The sequence below is a fragment of the Mus musculus genome, chromosome 6 (genome assembly GCF_000001635.26).
Source record: "Mus musculus strain C57BL/6J chromosome 6, GRCm38.p6 C57BL/6J".
NCBI lineage: Eukaryota > Metazoa > Chordata > Mammalia > Rodentia > Muridae > Mus > Mus musculus.
The window spans coordinates 16858343-16878407 of NC_000072.6; the positions used below are offsets into that span (position 1 = coordinate 16858343).

The 20065-nt window shown below is 37.5% G+C and overlaps 1 protein-coding gene across 4 annotated transcripts in view; it reads right to left on the reverse strand.

Moving 5' to 3' along the window:
- The window catches only part of Tfec (transcription factor EC), a 67538-nt gene that overhangs the window by 27416 nt on the left and 20057 nt on the right, over positions 1-20065 (reverse strand). For all 4 annotated transcript variants that reach the window (XM_011241053.3, XM_006505035.4, XM_017321504.2 and 1 more), the window contains one exon: positions 9118-9369. In XM_011241053.3, the coding sequence (XP_011239355.1) occupies positions 9118-9369 (252 nt within the window). The remainder of the gene's footprint in view (positions 1-9117; positions 9370-20065) is intronic.

Below are 20065 nucleotides of genomic sequence, written 5' to 3' on the forward strand. Positions count from 1 at the left end.
CCAAAGGCTGTTAGTGGAAGACTGACTTCCAGGCAACTAGGGTGAGGATCTTAAGCCCACACCCACAGTGGCACACCTACTCCAACCAGGTCACACCTCCAAATGGTGCTACTCCCTGGCACAAGAATATAAAAACCATCACACCCAGGATAGGAAAACATGAAGAAGTTAATGATGCTTGTCAAAGAAATGGGTTATACTAAGAACACTATAGACAGGTTAAAGAAGATTGTTAAAAATACTGTGAATGGTTAATAATAGGCATTGAAAACAGTAGCACTAATCCAATTGATATGTCATCTCAATGAGCTTAAACAAAAGTAAATTAAGAAAGCTAGAGGAAAATGGAATGTGGTAATAATTGTTTAAAATAAAGTACTAGAATTATGGATAAATTAATAAGAGTAAGAGGTCATATATGAGCTTGTGAGGGATGTTTAAAATAGGAAGGATACAAAAAACACAGATGCTTGGGAAGGGGAAAACCTGAGAGTTCAAGGTTGATGAAGCAAGACTGATTGGGCTGACTAGGCTGAACATTGTCTTCTTCTTTCTTTTCTTCTTCTCCTTCTTCTTCTTCTTCTTCTTCTTCTTCTTCTTCTTCTTCTTCTTCTTCCTCTTCCTCTTCCTCTTCCTCTTCTTCTTCCTCCTCCTCCTCCTCCTCCTCCTCCTCCTCCTCCTCCTCCTCCTCTTCTTCTTCTTCTTCTTCTTCTTCTTCTTCTTCTTCTTCTTCTTCTTCTTCTTCTTCTTCTTCTTCTTCTTCTTCTTCCTCTTCCTCTCCTTCTCCTTCTCCTTCTCCTTCTTCATCTCTATGTCCTCCTCCTCCTTCTCCTCCTCCTCCTCCTCTTCCTCTTACTCCTCGATTTCCAGTTTACACAGATGTTACATAGGAACCAATTCCTTATAAAGGAGACCATCTATCCAGAGCACATAGAAATGGGCAGGTCATTGTCATTTCTCAGTGTAGACACTCAGTTATCATTGTTAGGTTAAAATGACAACCCTTGAACTCCTTCCATGAAAAGCCAACAAAAGTAAATTAAGTTAATTAGAAATTTTATTATAAATAGAGAGGGCCACCCACCCAATGTTTAATCTCATCTGACCTTCTCTGTGTGATACTCAGTCAGTTGTAATGTCTGAAGTCTTGCATGCTGGAGAAAAGGAGGAAGTTCTTTAGATAGACAGTCTATTTAGAATTAGTAAGGAAGAAATGGATGCCTTCACAGACTATTTCTCAGGCCTTGAATTTCATGCATTTATCTTGCCATTGTTTAACTAAATGATTCACTGATAAATTGTTGACCTCAGCCTACAAAATGTGGTCACTCACATACTCCAAATCAAACCTTTAAAGTATCAGCTTAATGACGCCTTCTATATTCCCTCTCATGGTTTCTTTTTTTTTTAATTAGGTATTTTCCTCAATTACATTTCCAATGCTATCCCAAAAGATCCCCATACCCTCCCCCCACTCCCCTATTCACCCACTCCCACTTTTTCTGGACAGATACCAGATACCAAAGTTGAATCAGGATCAAGTTGACCATCGAAACAGTCCCATATCCCCTAAAGAAATAGAAGCAGCCATCAATAGTCTCCCACCCAAAAAAAAGCCCAGGACCAGATGGGTTTAATGCAGAGTTCTATCAGACCTTCAAAGAAGATCTAATTCCAGTTTTGCACAAACTGTTCCACAAAATAGAAGTAGAAGGTACTCTACCCAACTCATTCTATGAAGCCACAATTACTCGGATACCTAAACCACAGAAAGATCCAACAAAGATAGAGAACTTCAAACCAATTTCCCTTATGAATATCGATGCAAAAATACTCAATAAAATTCTCGCTATCCGAATCCAAGAACACATTAAAACAATCATCCATCCTGACCAGGTAGGTTTTATTCCAGGGATGCAGGGATGGTTTAATATATGGAAATCCATCAATGTAATCCATTATATAAACAAACTCAAAGACAAACACCACATGATCATCTCTTTAGACTCGGAAAAAGCATTTGACAAGATCCAACACCCATTCATGATAAAAGTCTTGGAAAGATCAGGAATTCAAGGCCCATACCTAAACATGATAAAAGCAATCTACAGCAAACCAGTAGCCAACATCAAAGTAAATGGTGAGAAGCTGGAAGCAATTCCACTAAAATCAGGGACTAGACAAGGCTGCCCACTTTCTCCCTACCTATTCAACATTATACTTGAAGTCCTAGCCAGAGTAATTCGACAACAAAAGGAGATCAAGAGGATACAAATTGGAAAAGAAGAAGTCAAAATATCACTTTTTGCAGATGATATGATAGTATATATAAGTGACCCTAAAAATTCCACCAGAGAACTCCTAAAACTGATAAACAGCTTCGGTGAAGTAGCTGGATACAAAATTAACTCAAACAAGTCAATGGTCTTTCTCTACACAAAGAATAAACAGGCTGAGAAAGAAATTAGGGAAACAACACCCTTCTCAATAGTCACAAATAATATAAAATACCTTGGCATGACTCTAACTAAGGAAGTGAAAGATCTGTATGATAAGAACTTCAAGTCTCTGAAGAAAGAAATTAAAGAAGATCTCAGAAGATGGAAAGATCTCCCATGCTCATGGATTGGCAGGATCAACATTGTAAAAATGGCTATCTTGCCAAAAGCAATCTACAGATTCAATGCAATCCCCATCAAAGTTCTAACTCAATTCTTCAACGAATTAGAAAGAGCAATCTGCAAATTCATCTGGAATAACAAAATACCTCTCATGATTTCTAAAGGATCTCAACTCTCAAACAAAGCAGACGATACTTCAAGATATGTGGACAGAGTATGTACAAACTTTAGAATAATGTTTCTGAAACTAATAATTGTATGATGAGTGAAGTAATCAAATGAGAGATAAGATAACAGCTCATCTTGGAATGATTCCAGGAATTAATTAATTAATAGTCTTCAACACAGAATTCTTTCTCCATTAAGATGGTGAGGCCTCTCTCCCTTTTGTTCACCTCTGAATATTGGCTCAGAAATAATTCATATTTTATCTTAGTAATTTTTCTGTCTTCAACAAGAGAGTAAAGTCTATGAATCTCAATCTACTAATCATACTGAAAGAGTCAAAACTGAATCAGAACCTCATGAAGTTATTTGATTATAAGCAAGACTTCAAATAGAAAATGTCAAACTTAAATTGTTCCTGGATAATGCTACAACAGATTAGATATGGAATCAGTTGCTTGAATATAAGTATAAAATGATAGATTGAAGATAGATAAGTAGATAGATAAATGATAGGTACAAAAATACATACATGCATGCATGCATACATACATGCATGCATACATACATACAGAGAGATACACACATAATCATATACATATACAGAGGTACACACAGAGAGAACAGTGGAACCCTATAATATTTCTCAATATAATATGATCTTTTGTTTGTATAAAGTATTTTGCAATATTCATTTGCTGTCTTCTGTCTATTTCAAAAGTGCAGAAAAAAGCATGATTTTCTAGTGAAATGAGCTTGCTTTGTTTTATATGCTGAACCGATTATTAATTGTGGGTTTTTTTTTTTACCTTTTGGGGTCTGGAAATACTGTTCTTTTGGTGTTCTGCTTTTTCCTCTTAAAAACGTTAATTGTATACTGATTATATCCTCAACAATCTCCATCTAATAGAATACAGTGCATTCAGAATGCTGTAAATAACGATTAAAGTGGTGCTTTAGTTTGAAATCACAAAGAACGTTAGTGAAGACTACAAGCTTACTCTGCATTAAGTTTCCAAACACATAGATGTGTATATCAGAGTCCACAGTATCTGAGAGCTGAATGTGAGACTCTGATGGGCTACCCTCCCTGCATTACCTTCCCTGGGCCCCTGGGGACTCTGCAGGGGCCCCTGGGCACACTTATTGAAATCAGCTTGAATATCAACAGAGTGCTTCATGAAGTGCTTCTAACCAAAGTCCACAGACAGGAAACTTCTATATCACCCTGTTACTTTAAAAATTATCTTGTAGATGTTCGAAGGTCAGTGATGAAATTTTAGCTGACTAGTGCTAAATTTATATTATATGATTTTAGATTATATGAATATATAACATTTCATTCTCTTCATCTTTATAACTAGTGACAAAATGAACAACACACACAAACACCTTAACCAGCAATGGCACCACACACTTGTGTAGCATGGAAGATGGGCCAGATTTTGTCTCTAGTGCTTGGCATATATCCCAATCACTTGAGCTTCACAGCAGTCCATAAAGTGTCTTCTGTACTTGTCCTCATCATACAGAGGAGAAATCAAATCAAAAGGAAATCACCCATCTTGTCCCAGATTACAACTACTGAGTGGCAGAGATAGATTTTAGTTTCTGAGCTCTGGATCCACAGATCTAACCTCAATCTAATCCCGATTTGCATTTTCATTTCTTTCCCATAAAAAGCTTCCTTTTCCATGCAAAAGTTGCTTATGAAATAACCAGTAGATGAGGTAGGATTTTTTTAAAGGGTTAAACTTTTTAGAAAGACTGTGTGCTTCTCTTTTGCTCTTTCTATTCCTCTTTTTCCCGTATACTTGTATAGTTTTGATAGTCAAGTTGACATAGTGATCACCTCTATATGAATGACTACCCAGATCAGACAGGGTTATGGACATGCCTGTAAAGGGTTCTGTTTTAAGGGCATTAGTTGCAGTGGTAAGACTCAGCCTGAATGTGGGCAGCATTTCAAAGGCTGGATCTTGGACTATACAAGAAGGGGGAACGTGAGCTGATCACTGGTGTATGTATTTTCTGTCTCTTCCTGATTTCGGATATGTTTTTATTAGCTATTTCAATTTCCAATCATCTGACGATCCCCACAGTAGTGAATTATAACCTTGAATTGTGGGCTCAGGCAACCATTGCTCTCCTTTTATCAAAGTATTTCATCACAACAACAGAAATGAAACTAGGAAATGAGAACGCTCCAGTTCTCTTCTTTCCATTGTACTGCCTTTAGGGAGACCTTAATATATACAAACTGAAGGTGTGAATGCTGAGTTGAGATAAATGGTAATTGGAATAAAAATAAATAACTAGTAAACATCTCTGAGTAGATTAAACTACCATCTGATCCCATTACTCTCCTAAGCAAGGTGGTTGGTCAACTTGAATTAAGAGAATCTATTAGGATATTCCCAAAGATGATCTGAACTCTATAAATCTGTGCATGGTCCCATATGGTAAGGCAACAAGCAGTACAGAGGTGCTAAATGAAGTCTAGGCTAGGAACAAGAGTTAGTGTAAAAGGCTCTTGTTACATACCTTGTGCGTTCTTTTGTGTCTGGGTCACCTCACTCAGGATGATATTTTCTAGTTCCATCCATTTGCCTGAGAATTTCATGAAGTCATTTTTTGTACTCACTGATAAGTGGATATTAGCCCAAAAGCTCACAGTGCCCACAATACAATCCACAGACCATATGAAGCTTAGGAGAAAGGAAGACCAGGGTGTGAATGTTTCAGTCATACATAGAGCAGGGAACAAGACAATCTAGGGAGGTGGAGGGAACAGAGACCTAGAAGGAAAGGGGGTGGAGAATGGAGGCAGGATCAGGTACTGGAAGGGATAGGAGAGAGGTACAGACAGTCAGGAAATGGAATAAAAATATGTAGCAGGGGTGATGAGAAACTGGGGTAGTAGTCATTGGAGGTTCCCAGATGTCAGGGAAGCGAGAGACTACCAGGACCCAACAGGGATGACTTTAGCCAAAATACACAGCAAAGGGGAGATAGATCCTGTAGAGACTAATTCTAGTAGATAGACATGGCCCCCAGTCAAGGGATGGAGCCACCCATCCATCTCTAAGTTTTTAACCCATAAATGTTCCTATTCAAAGCAAAGACAGGGACAAACAATAGAGCAGAGACCGAAGGAAACATTATCCAGGAACGCCCTACCTAGGGATCCATCCTGTCTACAGACAACAACCCCTGAAACAGTTGCTGTTGCCAAGAGGCTCTTGCTGACAGGAACCTGGTGTTGCTGTTCCCTGGGAGGGTCAATCAGCACCTGACCAATGCAGATGTGGATGCTCTCAGCCAACCATCAGACTGAACTTGGGAATCTTGGTGGAGAAGCTGGCAGAAGAACTAGAGGAGCCGAGGGGGGTTGCAACCCCATAGGAAGAACAATGTTAGCTGGTCGGACCACCCAGAGCTCCCACGGACTAGACCACCAACAAAAAAGTATACAGGGAAGGCTCCGTGGCTCCAGATACATATGTAGCAAAAGATGGCCTTGTCTGACATCAATGGAAGGGGAAGCTCTTGGTCCTGTGGAAGTATGATGTCCCAAAATAGGGGGATACTGGAGTGGTGGCACAGGAGTGGATGGGTAGGTATGGGAGGAGTAAGAGGGCAGATGGGATGAGGGGTTGTGTAGGAGTAACTGGGAAGGGGGATGTCATTTGAGAAGTAAACGACAGGAATGATAATAAAAAGGCTCCTGTTACTCTTGTAAGTACGAATGTCAAATTCATCTTGGACAGGCATGCACTGTGAAGTCCTTCTCTTATTTGTTACCTATCTCTGTCCCAGAGACCTTTAATTTCTTAATTACCTCTAATTCCAATTGTCACGTCTAATGTAAAGACACACTCACAGACCTTTCAAGTGATACTATCATTACTGTTTAGACCAGTGAAATGTTCCCTTGGGTTAGTGGAGGGATAGGCTTAGAATGAAAGAAAGAATAAAACTGAATAAATGTTAATAACCACCACCCCTGACCTCTGAGCATTCCACTGAGTTTGGAAGTTTTAAAAGACAAAAATCAAACTGACTCTTCTTCCAGGTTTGTTGGCAACTACTGTAGTTCTAGCCCTGAAAAGATTGAGGAAGGAGGAAGGTTCAAAGCCAGTGTAAGCCATATAGTGAGACTCTATGTCAAACAACAAAAAATAAGCATAGAAACATGAAAGCACAACTAAAATATTCAGTCTAAATGAATGTAAGTGAAGAACCACTCTCTATATAAGAGACCACACACCCTTTACAGCCTCTTTGAGACAGGGACTCCAAGAAACAATTAAAGGATATTAGTAAATTTTTAACCACAAGAGAAATGTTCTAGCTTTTGGGGATAACGTGTGTGTGAATGATGGCAGCGTGCGTCAAATGTAGATATGAGAACTCCAGGTCAGAGACCATATTTAAAACTCTTACATACTAAACAAAACTCTGATTAAACTGACATTCACAGTGGCTCTGAGACACTTTCATATAGATAGCTTCTAATGTAGTAGTTCAAGACAGGAAATGTCTATAGCTCTTTTTCATCTTGCCTGCAGATAGCTGAACTTCTAGAGAATATCACCTTTTCTAAGCTATGCAGCTCCCTTTCACTGGGGCTGCCCAAAAGAAAAGGCAGGACACATATTTCCCACATATGTATGAACTTCCTATAATGGCAAAGATAAGGTCTGACTGAGGAATAAAGGCTTGCTCAATGGCGAGCCCAGAGGATTGATATATGCTACCTACATAAGGCAAAAGACTGCTTTTGAGATTTTACTTGTAATAAGTTGCCATTACTATTGGAATTTGTTTTGTGGGAAATCAATAATATTTACAAGAAAATAAACTTTGGAAGAAGTAGTTAAAAGATAAATTGTACTGGGTGTAGTTCTAATATGTACTGTGCAGACAGCTCTCATCATTAGATATAGTTTGTGTTCTTCATGAAGTAAACAAAGAAGCTGGTTCTGTATTCCTCTTCTAAAAGTTCCATAGATATAGATATGTAGAGATATAGATATAGACATAAACATACACATATACATAGATATATATACTATCTCTGTACACATATATGTTCATGTATGTGAATATATGTGTATATATGCACATATATACGTGTGTGTATTTATAAATGAATATGTTTATGCACTTTTGAAAGTTTATATGTTTATGTATATACATCCACTACTAAAATGTTGAAGTAAATACACACACACAGTGACCAACATTCTGTTTTGGATTTCAGAGCATCCTAGAGTGTGAAATTTTAATTTTTCAGTGAATAATCTATTGGATCATCACTCTTTTCTGCTTTCCAAGTTAATATAAAATTTATCTCTTAAAATATTTTTCTTTGAATTCAAATAATGGGAGCCTGAGTCCTCTGCCTTGGTTCTCTGAAGCTGAAAATTCAATATTAGAGAAAAAGAAATCAACTTGAGGACCAGAGATGCTCACAAGCAGTTTAGACTGCAGGAGAATAATTTGGGAGTTAGAGGACAGAGCTCCATCAAATCAGTCAACGAAAACCAGGGAAAAGAGAAGAAAGCTCTCTTGTTAGCATAGATTTTCTTTAAGACAATACTAAAGTTTTCCCAAGTTCTAGTTATTTCCTACTTCATGTCATTATTTTTTAAGTATTTTTGAAGATTCATTTAAAAGCAAGTCACATTCCACGAAGTTAGCCATTCTTGTTTAATTTGGTGCCTCAGCTTAACTTCATGCCAGTTATTTTAGTAGGTGGTAGCAGAGAATTTATTTAAACTTAAATATATAGTTAGATAGATAGATAGATAGATAGATAGATAGATAGATAGATAGATAGATAGATAGATGATAGATAGAAAATCAAGTTTAAAATGAGTTATAGTTCTTTAAATATTTAATGTAGTAAAGGAATGGAAACTAATTTTATTGTAATGAACATTTTTTCTTAGAAAACAAAATTTGTGTTCTTTAAGTAACTTCTATCAGCTTCAAACTTTGGTCTATTTAAGATGTTGATAAATTCAACTCAAGTTAATCAGAAAGTCCAAACCTTTACACTTAGAATTAAATCTTCTAAATTCATAGGATTTTTAGTGGATCATTGATAACTAGTTGAGTATTAAAATGAATTAGCCAATTTAATATTAAAATGAGCAGCTACAATTTATTATACATAATTAATATATTATGATTAATAATTACAGATCAATTAGTTATAAACACATTTCTTTCATCACACTTTTGTCTGAAGTATTTACTGCAAAATTCTTAACTTCACCTCCTAGTACTCATGACAGACTTTATAACCAGCCATTGAACATACATGCCATTTCTCAGCACCATCTTTTTTCCCAAGAGCCAGCAGATTTGTGAATGGGTTTCCTGCACAGCCAGCATCACTGTCTGGGCTCATGGGTTCATGCTCTGCCAGAGGCATGCAGCTGGCTGCTGGAGGCTGCGCTCTCTTGAGAGTCTGGTCGCATACCCGACAGTCAAAGGTCATGAAAGGAGTTACTTGTTGTGTTTGAGCCTTCTGTAGCTGAGGCTTCGTAGAGGTTTCTACGTGTGCCTGGACCTATAAATACAAATACAAAAAAAAATGTAAAACACCATGTAATAAACCTGTTTTCTTCCAGCAAAGGATTCAGAACACTATCCATACCATAATCCCAGTTCTTTAAGATTATATTGATGCTTCTGTCCTACGGTGACAGGGTTTTAATGATCCGATGATTTTAAGTAATGAGTTAAAATTTGATGGAAAAAATGTAATGTTAGCCAGGCTTTCAGAGTGAATTATCTATAACAGTGAGGGATAAATATAAAAGCACTGTTACTATAAGAGTCTCTAACAAAGAAGTCTTAAAATGTCACATGTAAATAAAGCATATTAACAGTACAAGTGGTATTTATATAAATATATATATATATATTATATAATATATGGTATAGTATATGTTATATTATATATTGGGTTCTTACATACAATAAAGGTTTTATTACGAAAATCTAAAATGTTTTCATAGGGAAGCAGAAATTAGAAGTAGATATGCTGTTAAAGCATGATACTTTAATAGTGATAAATTCCTGGGTGATTTTTTTTTCTACTTTTCTGTATTTTCCAGTGCTACTTTGAGCAGAGTTTTGCTTTATAAATCTTTTAATTTTTTTCTATGTTCTACCAAATAATGAGAACACATTAGTATGCATCATCATGAATCAACAGGTTTAAAAAAAAACACTGAAAAATGTCTATTCTTGTGTGCCAATTAAACAACTGTGTTTTGAAATCCCTTTTACAAAATAGACCATTAAAATTCTGGGCATTCCCACTTACACAGATGGCCTTGGTTACACTCACTGGGTCCCCCCAAAAAACAAAAACACATAAAAATGTTACAGGATGTGTAGGGAAGAGGGGGCTAGAGGAACAGGACGGAAGGAAGGGGTGGGGAGAGGAACCAGGCACATTATATACATGTGTGACATGGCGAAGAATGAATTAAACAGAAGTTCCATGTGCATTTGCAGTTTGGTTGTCATAGTTCATATTACCCCATAATTTGTAAAAAAAAAAAAAGGACAGCTTTAAGCACCTCAAGCCTCCCTTTAAAAACCTACAAATAGAGTATTTATAAAAACCTATTAAATAGAGTATTGCCTGCCAGTTGCCTTTATATTTACTATGCTGTGGTGTGGCTTTTAATACATTTTCCTCAAGTGGCCTATATATAAACCTATTTAATTTTCCCTCATGTTAAACAATAGCAAAGATTGCTGTACAGTGCTTATTTTTCTTTTTATTTCATTACACAAACTACTCCTTAAATCCCTTACCATGTATTAGCTCAGATAAATAGCCTGTAGAAAGTATTTTGCATTTAAATTAGCTGGTTTGGGATACAATATTGTAGTAGTTACTTTAGTCTAATTCTGTTATGCTGACATTTTTAGCATTATTTTAATTGTGCTACCATAAAATAATTTTTCAGTCATATAAAAAAGATTAAGACTGGTAATAAAGATTACACATATTACTAATTATATTACTATGAGCTTTAAAGCTGTAAAATAACATTTCATTAAAATGCCAATGGTAAATTTTTAAGGGTAGATGTTTAGGTGATCCTAACTTCTCTGCATATAGTTACAATATAGACATTAGAAAGAATACTTACAGTTTCACAATTCTGAGCAATCTTTCATACTACATAGCCAAATGAATGGTGTGTACTGGTAGAGCTTGTATTGACAAGTGGACCATATCTCATGTTTTAAATAAAACATCTAGAATCAGAATTCCTTTCATTGACTAATTCATTTTCCACTAAACATAAACACTCATTGACACTAAACATATTCATTGAACCTCATACTTCTAAGAGTTATCAAGAATACAAAAAATGTTCCAGGCAATCCCAGAGATTTTAGACTTCATCATCTATAAGTTAGAATTAATTTAACCACAGCAACAAAGCAACCACAATAGCAAGCCAAGCAACAGGTACTAAGCACTGTGATAGGCAATTTGCATGTAGTGTTTTTAATGTTTTCTTCTATCTTTATGTAGAACCCAGGACATATGTATCCTTAGTAACTCCATGGTATGATGTTAACAGTAACTGGGTTTCAGAAGCATTAAATAGCATGCCTGTAGCCCTCAGAAAGTAGGAGAAATAATCAGAACATGCGGCCTGCCCCTAAGCACAATGACACTGGCTTCTGAGTAGGTTGAGTAGTAGATGCAATGAATCATAATGGCATGAAAAAGCGGTGATTTTTTTATATTCGAGCATCTTAGAAGAGGTTGTATTTATAAGCCAGGAACTGGATGGAAAGACAGTCTTACATAAAAGGAAAATGAAAAGGAGTGTGAGATGGAAGTAAAACTGGAGACAATGTCACAAATCTGTGTGATTAGAGAAGCCACAAAGATACTCTATAATGACAGACCAAGATTCACAATAAGTCTGACTCTTATCTAAATTGTGGGCCACAAAGAATTACAAAGGATTAGCAGACAATGGTGGGGATTGTCTTGGATGCTATCTACTCATCAGTCAACCACACAGGAAAGTCTGTTTCTTGGGCACAGGAAGAGTTTATTAACTTTGATAACAAGATTCCCCCCCAAACCATCACTAAACCAAGCAGGAAAGTCTTTGTTTCCAGCACACAGGAAGAGCCAATTAACTGTGATAACAGGACTCCCCCCCAAATCGTTGACTTTTTGTCACAGACTGATACCAAAACAATAGAACAGCTCAGGGTGAAACACCGGCCTAGCCACATTCAAAATACTTAAAATGCCTGGGTTCCAAAACCACAAAGGATCTACTGGATTCCTTCTACTTAATGTGCCAATGTTTTGCGATATTCAGTAAGTTGAATTGTAGGTTGCTGTTCAGTGTTTTCTTTTAAGAGTCAAGCATGTGGACGCTAAGCAGCAGATAGAAGATGGAGGGAGAGCGCCTTTGTGTCTCAGTTCAAATGACTTAGTCTAGTCTCAATATGACCATGAAGGAAGGGAGCTCTCTAAACGAAAAGACCAAGTGCTTCTTGCTGGTCACCCTGCTACCATGACTCCTGTCACAACCAGAGAAGAGACATAGAAGGTTCCTGAAAGACTGTGTGCCGTGAGTGGGTAAAGAAATGGGTCATGAGATCTCAGTGTGCATGAACTTGCTGTAAGGAGCAAGTTCTTGATCTTGGAGGTTAAGCCACTGGAATTCTGTTTAGGAAATTTCTCCTGGGCTAATAAGTTTGAGGCTCTTTCCCACTTTCTCTTCATTAGATTCACTGTATCTGGTTTTATCTTGGTGTCCTCTATCCACCTGGACTTGAGCTCTGTTCACGGTGACAAGTATGGATCTATTTTCATTTTTATACATTCCTACAACCAGTTAGACCAGCATCATTTATTGAAGATGCTTTCTTTTTTCCATTGTATATTTTTGGCTTCTTTGTTAAGTGCCCATAAGTGTGTAGTTTTATTTCTTGGTCTTCAATTCTATTTCATTAATCAACCTGTCTGTCTTTGTACCAATACCATCCAGGTTTTATCACTACTGCTTTGTAGTATAGCTTGAGGTCATAGATTGCGATTCCCTCAGAAGTTCTTTTGTTATTAAGAATTGTTTTCATGTGACCATCCAGAGACTGCCCCTCTTGGGGATCTATCCCATAAACAACCACCAAACCCAGACAGTATGGCAGATGCCAACAAGAGCCTGATGACAGGAGCCCGATACAGCTGTCTCCTCAAGGCCTCTGCTAGTGCCTGGCAAATACAGAAGTGGATGCTCAAAATCATCTATTGGACAGAGCACAGGGTCCCCAGTGAAGCAGCTAGAGAAAGTACCCAAGGAGCTGAAGGATCTGAAGCCCCATAGGAGAAACATCAATATGAACTAACCAGTACCCCCAGAGCTCCTTGGAAATATACCACCAATCAAAGAAAACACATGATGGGACTTGTGGCTCACTATATATGTAACAGAGGATGGCCTAGTTGGTCATCAATGGGAGGAGAGGCCCTATGCGTCCTGTGAAGGCTCTATGCCCCAGTATAGGGGACTGCCAGGACTGGGAATGGGAGTGGGTGGGTTGGGGAGCAGGGGGAGACGGGAAAGTATAGGGGATTTTTGGAGGGAAAACTAGGAAAGGGAATAACATTTGAAATGTAAATAAAGAAAATATCTAATAAAAATATATTTAAAAAAGAATTGTTTTCATGATCCTGGGTTTTTTGTTTTTCCATATGAAATTAAGAACTGCTCTTTCCACGTCTTTAAAGAATTATGTTGGAATTTTGATGGGGATTGCATTGAATCTGTAAATTGTTTTGGATTGGTTGTTCATTTTTACTATGTTAATTCTACCAATCCATGAGCATGTGAGATCTCTTTATTTTCTGGGTCTTATTCAATTTCTTCCTTGAGAGACTTTTGTGATAAAAAAAACTCAGGTGACAGCACGTGTTGACAAGAGAATGGAGAAGAAAGAGCACTCCTCTATTGCTAGAGGGATTGAAAACTAGTACAACCACTTTGTAAATCAATCTGAAGGTTTCTCTGAAAATTGGAAATAGATCTACCTGAAGACCCAGCTATACCACTCCTATGCATATACCCAGAAGATGCCCCATCATTCGCAGAAGTGCAAGCTCAATTATGTTCATAGTGTCCTTATTTGTGATAGCCAGAAACTGGAAACAATCCAGATGTCCCACAAAGGAAAAATGGATACAGAGAACGTGGTTCATTTACACAGGGCACTACTATTCAGCTATTAAGAAGGAGGACATCATGAGTTTTGCAGGCTAATGGACAGAACTAGAAAATATAATACTGAGGGAGATAACTCAGATCCAAAAGGACATGCATGGTATGTACTCACTAATAAGTGAATATTAGCCAAAAAGTTACAAAATACCCAGGATACAATCCACAGAACTCAAGATGGTTAATAAGCCAAAGGGTCCAAGTGAAGATACCTTAATCCCACTTGGAAGGGATAAGAAAGTAATGACAGGAGGGGATAGGGAGGGCCCTGGGTGGAAGAGAGGACAAGGAGGAGAAAAGGAAAACATGATCATGAATTGGGGGGATCAGGAGTGAAGCCCTCAGGGCCAGCAGAAAAATGAAAACAGGCAACCTAGGAAGTAGGAAGTGGGGATATCCTCTAGAAAGTACCAGAGACCTGGGAGGTGTGAGACACTCAGGACTCAGAGGGAGGCACCTTAGATGAAATGCCCATCAGTGGGGAGAGGGAACTTGTAGAGTCCACCTCCAGTAGAAAGGCAGAGTGTCAAGTAGAGGGATGGAGTTGCCATCACACAGTCAAAAACTCTGACCCAGAATTGTCCCTGTCTAAAAGAACTGCAGGGACCCAAATGGAAAAGAGACTGAGAAAAAGGGGGGTCCAGTGACCAGCCCAAATTGGGATCCACCTCAAGAGGAGGCTTCAAGGCCTGACACTAATACTGATGCTATGGTATGCTTCCAGAGAAGAGCATAGTATGGCAGCCCTCCAAGAGGCCCAACAAGCAGTTGAAAGAGTCAGATGCAGATACTTAAAACCAACCAATGGATGGAAGCTTGAGATCACTGTAGCAGAAATAGGGAAAGACTGGAAGAAGCTGAGGAGGAAGGTGACCCCATAGGAAGACCAGGAGTCTCAACTATTCTGGATCCCCAAGATCGCTCAGACACTGAGCCACCGGCCAGGCAACATACACTATCTGATATGAGCCCCTGACACATACAGCAGAGAATGCCTAGTCTGGCCTCAGTGAGAAAAGAGGCACCTAACCTTTGAGAGACTTGAGGCCCTAGGGAATGGGGAGGTCTGATGGTGTGGGGATATCTTCTTGGAGATTGAGGAGGAGAAATGGGATGAGGAACTGTAGCAGGGTGGATCAGGAGGAGGATAAAAGATTAAAGTATATATATTTTTTAATAAATGTCTGTAGTTTAAAATGTCAGTTTATAAGGCTCTAGTGCCATCATCTGGTCATCAGGGCACTGTACACACATGGTGCACATATAAACACTCATACACATAGAGTAGACATTAAAAATAAAATAAGGAGTTCAATTAAAGCCTCCAAATACCAAAAAGGCATAAGATTCAAAAATTAAAGAAACTATAGCCACAAGATATAAGGGTGGCAAACATAGTAAGAATTAATTCAAGGATGCACTTCATTAGAAATCAATTGTATAAGTAAGTGAATAAACAAAATACCAAGAACAAGCATTCCTTTCAGGCAGACATGGAACACCTTTCCGCAGGGTCTATCTGGTCTGCTGTTCCACACATCCAACATTCAATACCCCAGCACCTTCTAAGCACCCTATCTGAGTCTCTACCAACTCATAAGCTTCTATCAGGAACCCCTCACACTTCATTTGACCTCTCCAAACAGCCAGACTCTGCACATCCTTAATTGTAGTTCTACAAGAAAACTTCTGTTTTCAACCAGTGGAGAAAAACATTACAGCAAAATAATCAAAATGCAGAGCTGTAGAGCTCAGTCGTAATATACTACAAGTCTTCACCTAAACCTCACAGGTCATCTTGGTAAAGAGAAGATAGGGATGGAAAGACTTTAAGATCCCATTGGAATGTGGAATTTGCTATGAGACTGTCTCCCAAGAATGTTGGAGGAGCTACACCCATGGAAACTTACCAGCATGGCTAATGAAGCGTGACTTGAACAGGGATACCAGTAGACATGCTAATATGGAGGGGAATGCTCACAAGGCCTCAACTCTAGGCAAAGAACAGCAGGCAACTAAGGAATGCCCAAAGCAAAAAGGTGTTTCCCCAGGAAAGAGTTTACCAGTTAGCTATTCAATAGCAAGTGGTCAGTCCTGAAAACATAAATACACACAACATTGAAAAGACTGAGCATGTTGTGTTTATATATTTAGAGTGAGAGCATAAATTTGATAAGGATGTCATATGGAGGGATTTACGATAGGAAAGGGAATGAGAAATGGTGTAATTATATTATATCCTCAAAATAAATAAAAATAAATTAATTTTCATTAATAAAAATATCAATAAAATTAATTTTAGATATTAAGGTACACATGATTTATAAGTAAATAAACAGAAAAAATACATCATATGAACACTAGGCTCCCCTAATACAGAAATATATAGAATAATTTCAGATAGAGCAAGTCTCAGATAAGAAAGTCATCACTAATATTGAGATCTGAGAGCTGGGGAGTGGCTCAGTGGATAAGAGTTCTGGTTTGCCAATATCAGGTCTGAGTACCTGATATCAACTCCCCAGCACTGCCTATGGAGGAGAGCTTGGTCAGGTATCCCTGTGGTTCTACTGGAGTGGAAAGTAGAGATGTGAGCATTGCTAGAGTTTGGTGGCTGCTAGGCTAGCATGAAATTTAGTAAGAGACCCTGTCTCAAGAGAATAAAGCCCAGAGTGATGGAGTAGAAAGGACACCTGATATTGATATTCTACTCTGGCGTCTATGTATAGGTAGTACCACAGCTCATGTGTGCTTACACACACACACACACACACACACACACACACACGCACGCACAAACACACACATTCACTATGATAAATCATTAGTTCTTCAAGGTAATAATAAAGGGCTTAATGCACATGCAAAGGCAGAATGCCAAAATTCTAAGGCTGAAGCAGATAGAGATGCCAGGATGAGGAAATGAATTCATTATTATTGCTGTGAACCAAATTGCTACTGCAAACAACCAAAGAATCTGGGACTGGGTGTGTTTTCCTTTTTCAATCTGTTTTAGGACAGAATTGGTGCAGGGATTCTCATTCCCAAGACCACTGATAGAGAGACACATGATAATATAGTCTACTCAATGTATTGTATTGTATTGTATTTTGTATTGTATTGTATTGTATTGTATTGTATTGTATTGTATTGTATTGTATTACCTAAAAATAGACATTGTAACAGTAGTAAAAGACAGTTTTAGGGTAGGTGACATCGACTTTAAAATATTATAGTTTGGATCAGCCTTTGAAAGATTCAAGCGTACAGATTGTCAGATTAATTTAAAAATAAAGTACAACTGAATGAGTTAAGTCCTGTAGAAATTAGGAGAGCTACTGAAAAATGGGGGCAAGAGAGGTATGGCATGGCTTGGCATGGCTTGCAGCAGGGGTGTTTATACCTGACCTGGAAACACATGCATTTTCATATGTTTTCACATGAAAATGGCAGGTTTCAAATTATTCATTCAACTTATTCTTCAGTGTGTAGTAACATAGATTTTAACCTAACTTTTCCAGGTATTTTATAACTCAGCAAGTGGATAACAGTTTTTGTTTGTTTGTTTGTTTGTTTGCTTGTTTGCTTGCTTGCTTGTTTCTATAGAGAAATGTAAGAAACAAGCAGATATTTATGTCAAACCAACTAACTTTGGAATATCCTACATGCAGACCCATAATTTTTTTGTTCTATAATTCTGTCTGCTCTTTTTAAATTTTGCTATGACTAATATAAATTATTTTAAATATAATTTAAATTTAAGTAGAATTATAGTTGTTTTAGACTCCTTTAAAAAGTTATCTTTTCATAGATAATTGAATATCCACTCAGCAAACATTTAAGTGTTTCAAAAAAAAAAAAGAGAGAAAGTTATTCCTCTCCAGATAGCAAAGCTATGACATACATGTCATCATCCACCTGGAGAGTACTTATCCAGCCAGGAAACAAAGAACTTGGGAGGAGACAGGTGCTCTCTGCAATTACTTCTCTACAGAGACTCTAAAGAGTAACAACAAATATCACACAGAATCATCTCAGCAACAAGACATTCTGTCGCCACTATTTTGACTAGTAAAAAAAAATGTGTGTGTGTGTGTGTGTGTGTGTGTGTGTGTGTGTGTGTGTGTGTGTGTGTGTGTGTGAACTTGGTGATAGTTAGGAAAGTTCATACACAATAACCTCTTATACATGAACATGCAAACAAACAAATATTAAGAAGGATGATAGGCACAGCCATGTTCACTAAAACATGACAGTCCTTAAGAAATTTTGTTAATTTTATAATCCATGTGAATATAATAAATGAAAGACAACATTTGGACTTCACAAATGAATAATAGGTAACTATTAGTTATGTCTCAATTCGCAGAGGTATGTGAGAGAACATCTATTTTGGGGGGCTTATGAATCTTCTAACTCCTAGGTACCAACTCAGAATAGCCAAATGACATTTCTTAATGTTCTGCAGTAAAGATTAATAACTCATTTCTTCAAATCTTACTTTTCTCACAGCAGTCTGTGGATATGATACACCCATAAATCTCATCTTGACTAAACCTAAAATTATACAGCAGAGCCCGTCTGATTGAGATGTAACTACTGAACAAAAGTAGGACTCAGTTCATCAAAAGTTTTTCTTGGGTTTCTGCATAACTGTCAGCATATTTCAATTGAGTATTATATAATTCAGAGTCATTTAATGGATAATGATGTGAAATGTGATTGTAACATATTCCTCGGTCTCAATCATTTGAATTTGGATAATTCTGGTGATGTGTCTTAAAGGAAAAATCTACACTTAAAACACTTTAGCAAGATGTGAGTATTATCAAGCAGAATTTCCCTAGTTAACTATCATTCTAGCAGAAAAATGTTGGCATTCAATGGGAGTCAAAGAAATCTAACTTCATGTATAACTCCATCTCTGCCATTTATGTATATGCTTATTTATTTTATTAGTTATATTTATATGAAATCTTCAATCAAACTACCCTTTCATATATATAAAAGATAAAAAGCAATACCAGCAAATTATTGTTTAATTTTACTGATTCTTAAAATTATGTTGCAATGTACATTTATGAGTCATAAATAATTTGAAATCTATATTAGAAACTAACTTCATCTGAGTTTTACACCATCACAACCACCACATACAAGCTATATGCATAACTATAAAGTATTCAGGATACTTTAAGGACATGATACTAAATAGATTTAACATTATATTCATGTTTAATATTAATTAATTATTTTCTTTTCATATGCTCTGAAAACTAAGTAATTAACCTATCATCGAGATACAACCCTCAGCTCAATTATACAAATATTTTTGTGTGTCTAGTCCATGGCAAACTCAAGAGATTCCTTGGAGAGCTGAAACTCTAAGAGAACAATATTTAAACATATAATTATTGTTAATCATGACAAAATGGACAAAAAACAAATGTTGCCATAAAATCAAACATGAACTCCCTGATAAAATGTAAGAAAGCCAATCAAATATAAAGTAGTTTCTGCTACTTTAGCGAGCACATGAAGACCTGTGTCCAGTAGATATTTAGGCTGGTCACAATAGTCAGAAAGTTTGTAAGGTCCCCCTTTGACAAAAAAATGGAGCAGAGATGTAAAGAAAGCCATCCAGAGACCACCCCAGGTAGGGATCTACCCCATCTTCAGACATCAAACCCTGACACTATTGCTGAGGCCAAGAAGGGCTTGCTGACAGGGGCCTGGTATGGTTGTTTCCTGAGAGGTTCTAACAGCACCTGACCAACACAGAAGCAGATACTCACAGCCAACCATCAGGCTGAGCCTGGGGACCCCAATGGAAGAGCTAGAGGAGGGACTGAAGGAGCTGAAGAAGATTGAAAGCCCATAGAAAGAACAACATCAACTAATCAGACCACCCAGAGCTCCCAGGGACCAAACCACCAACCAAAGAGGAGGAATCCATGGCTCCAGACACATATGAAGCAGAAAATGGCC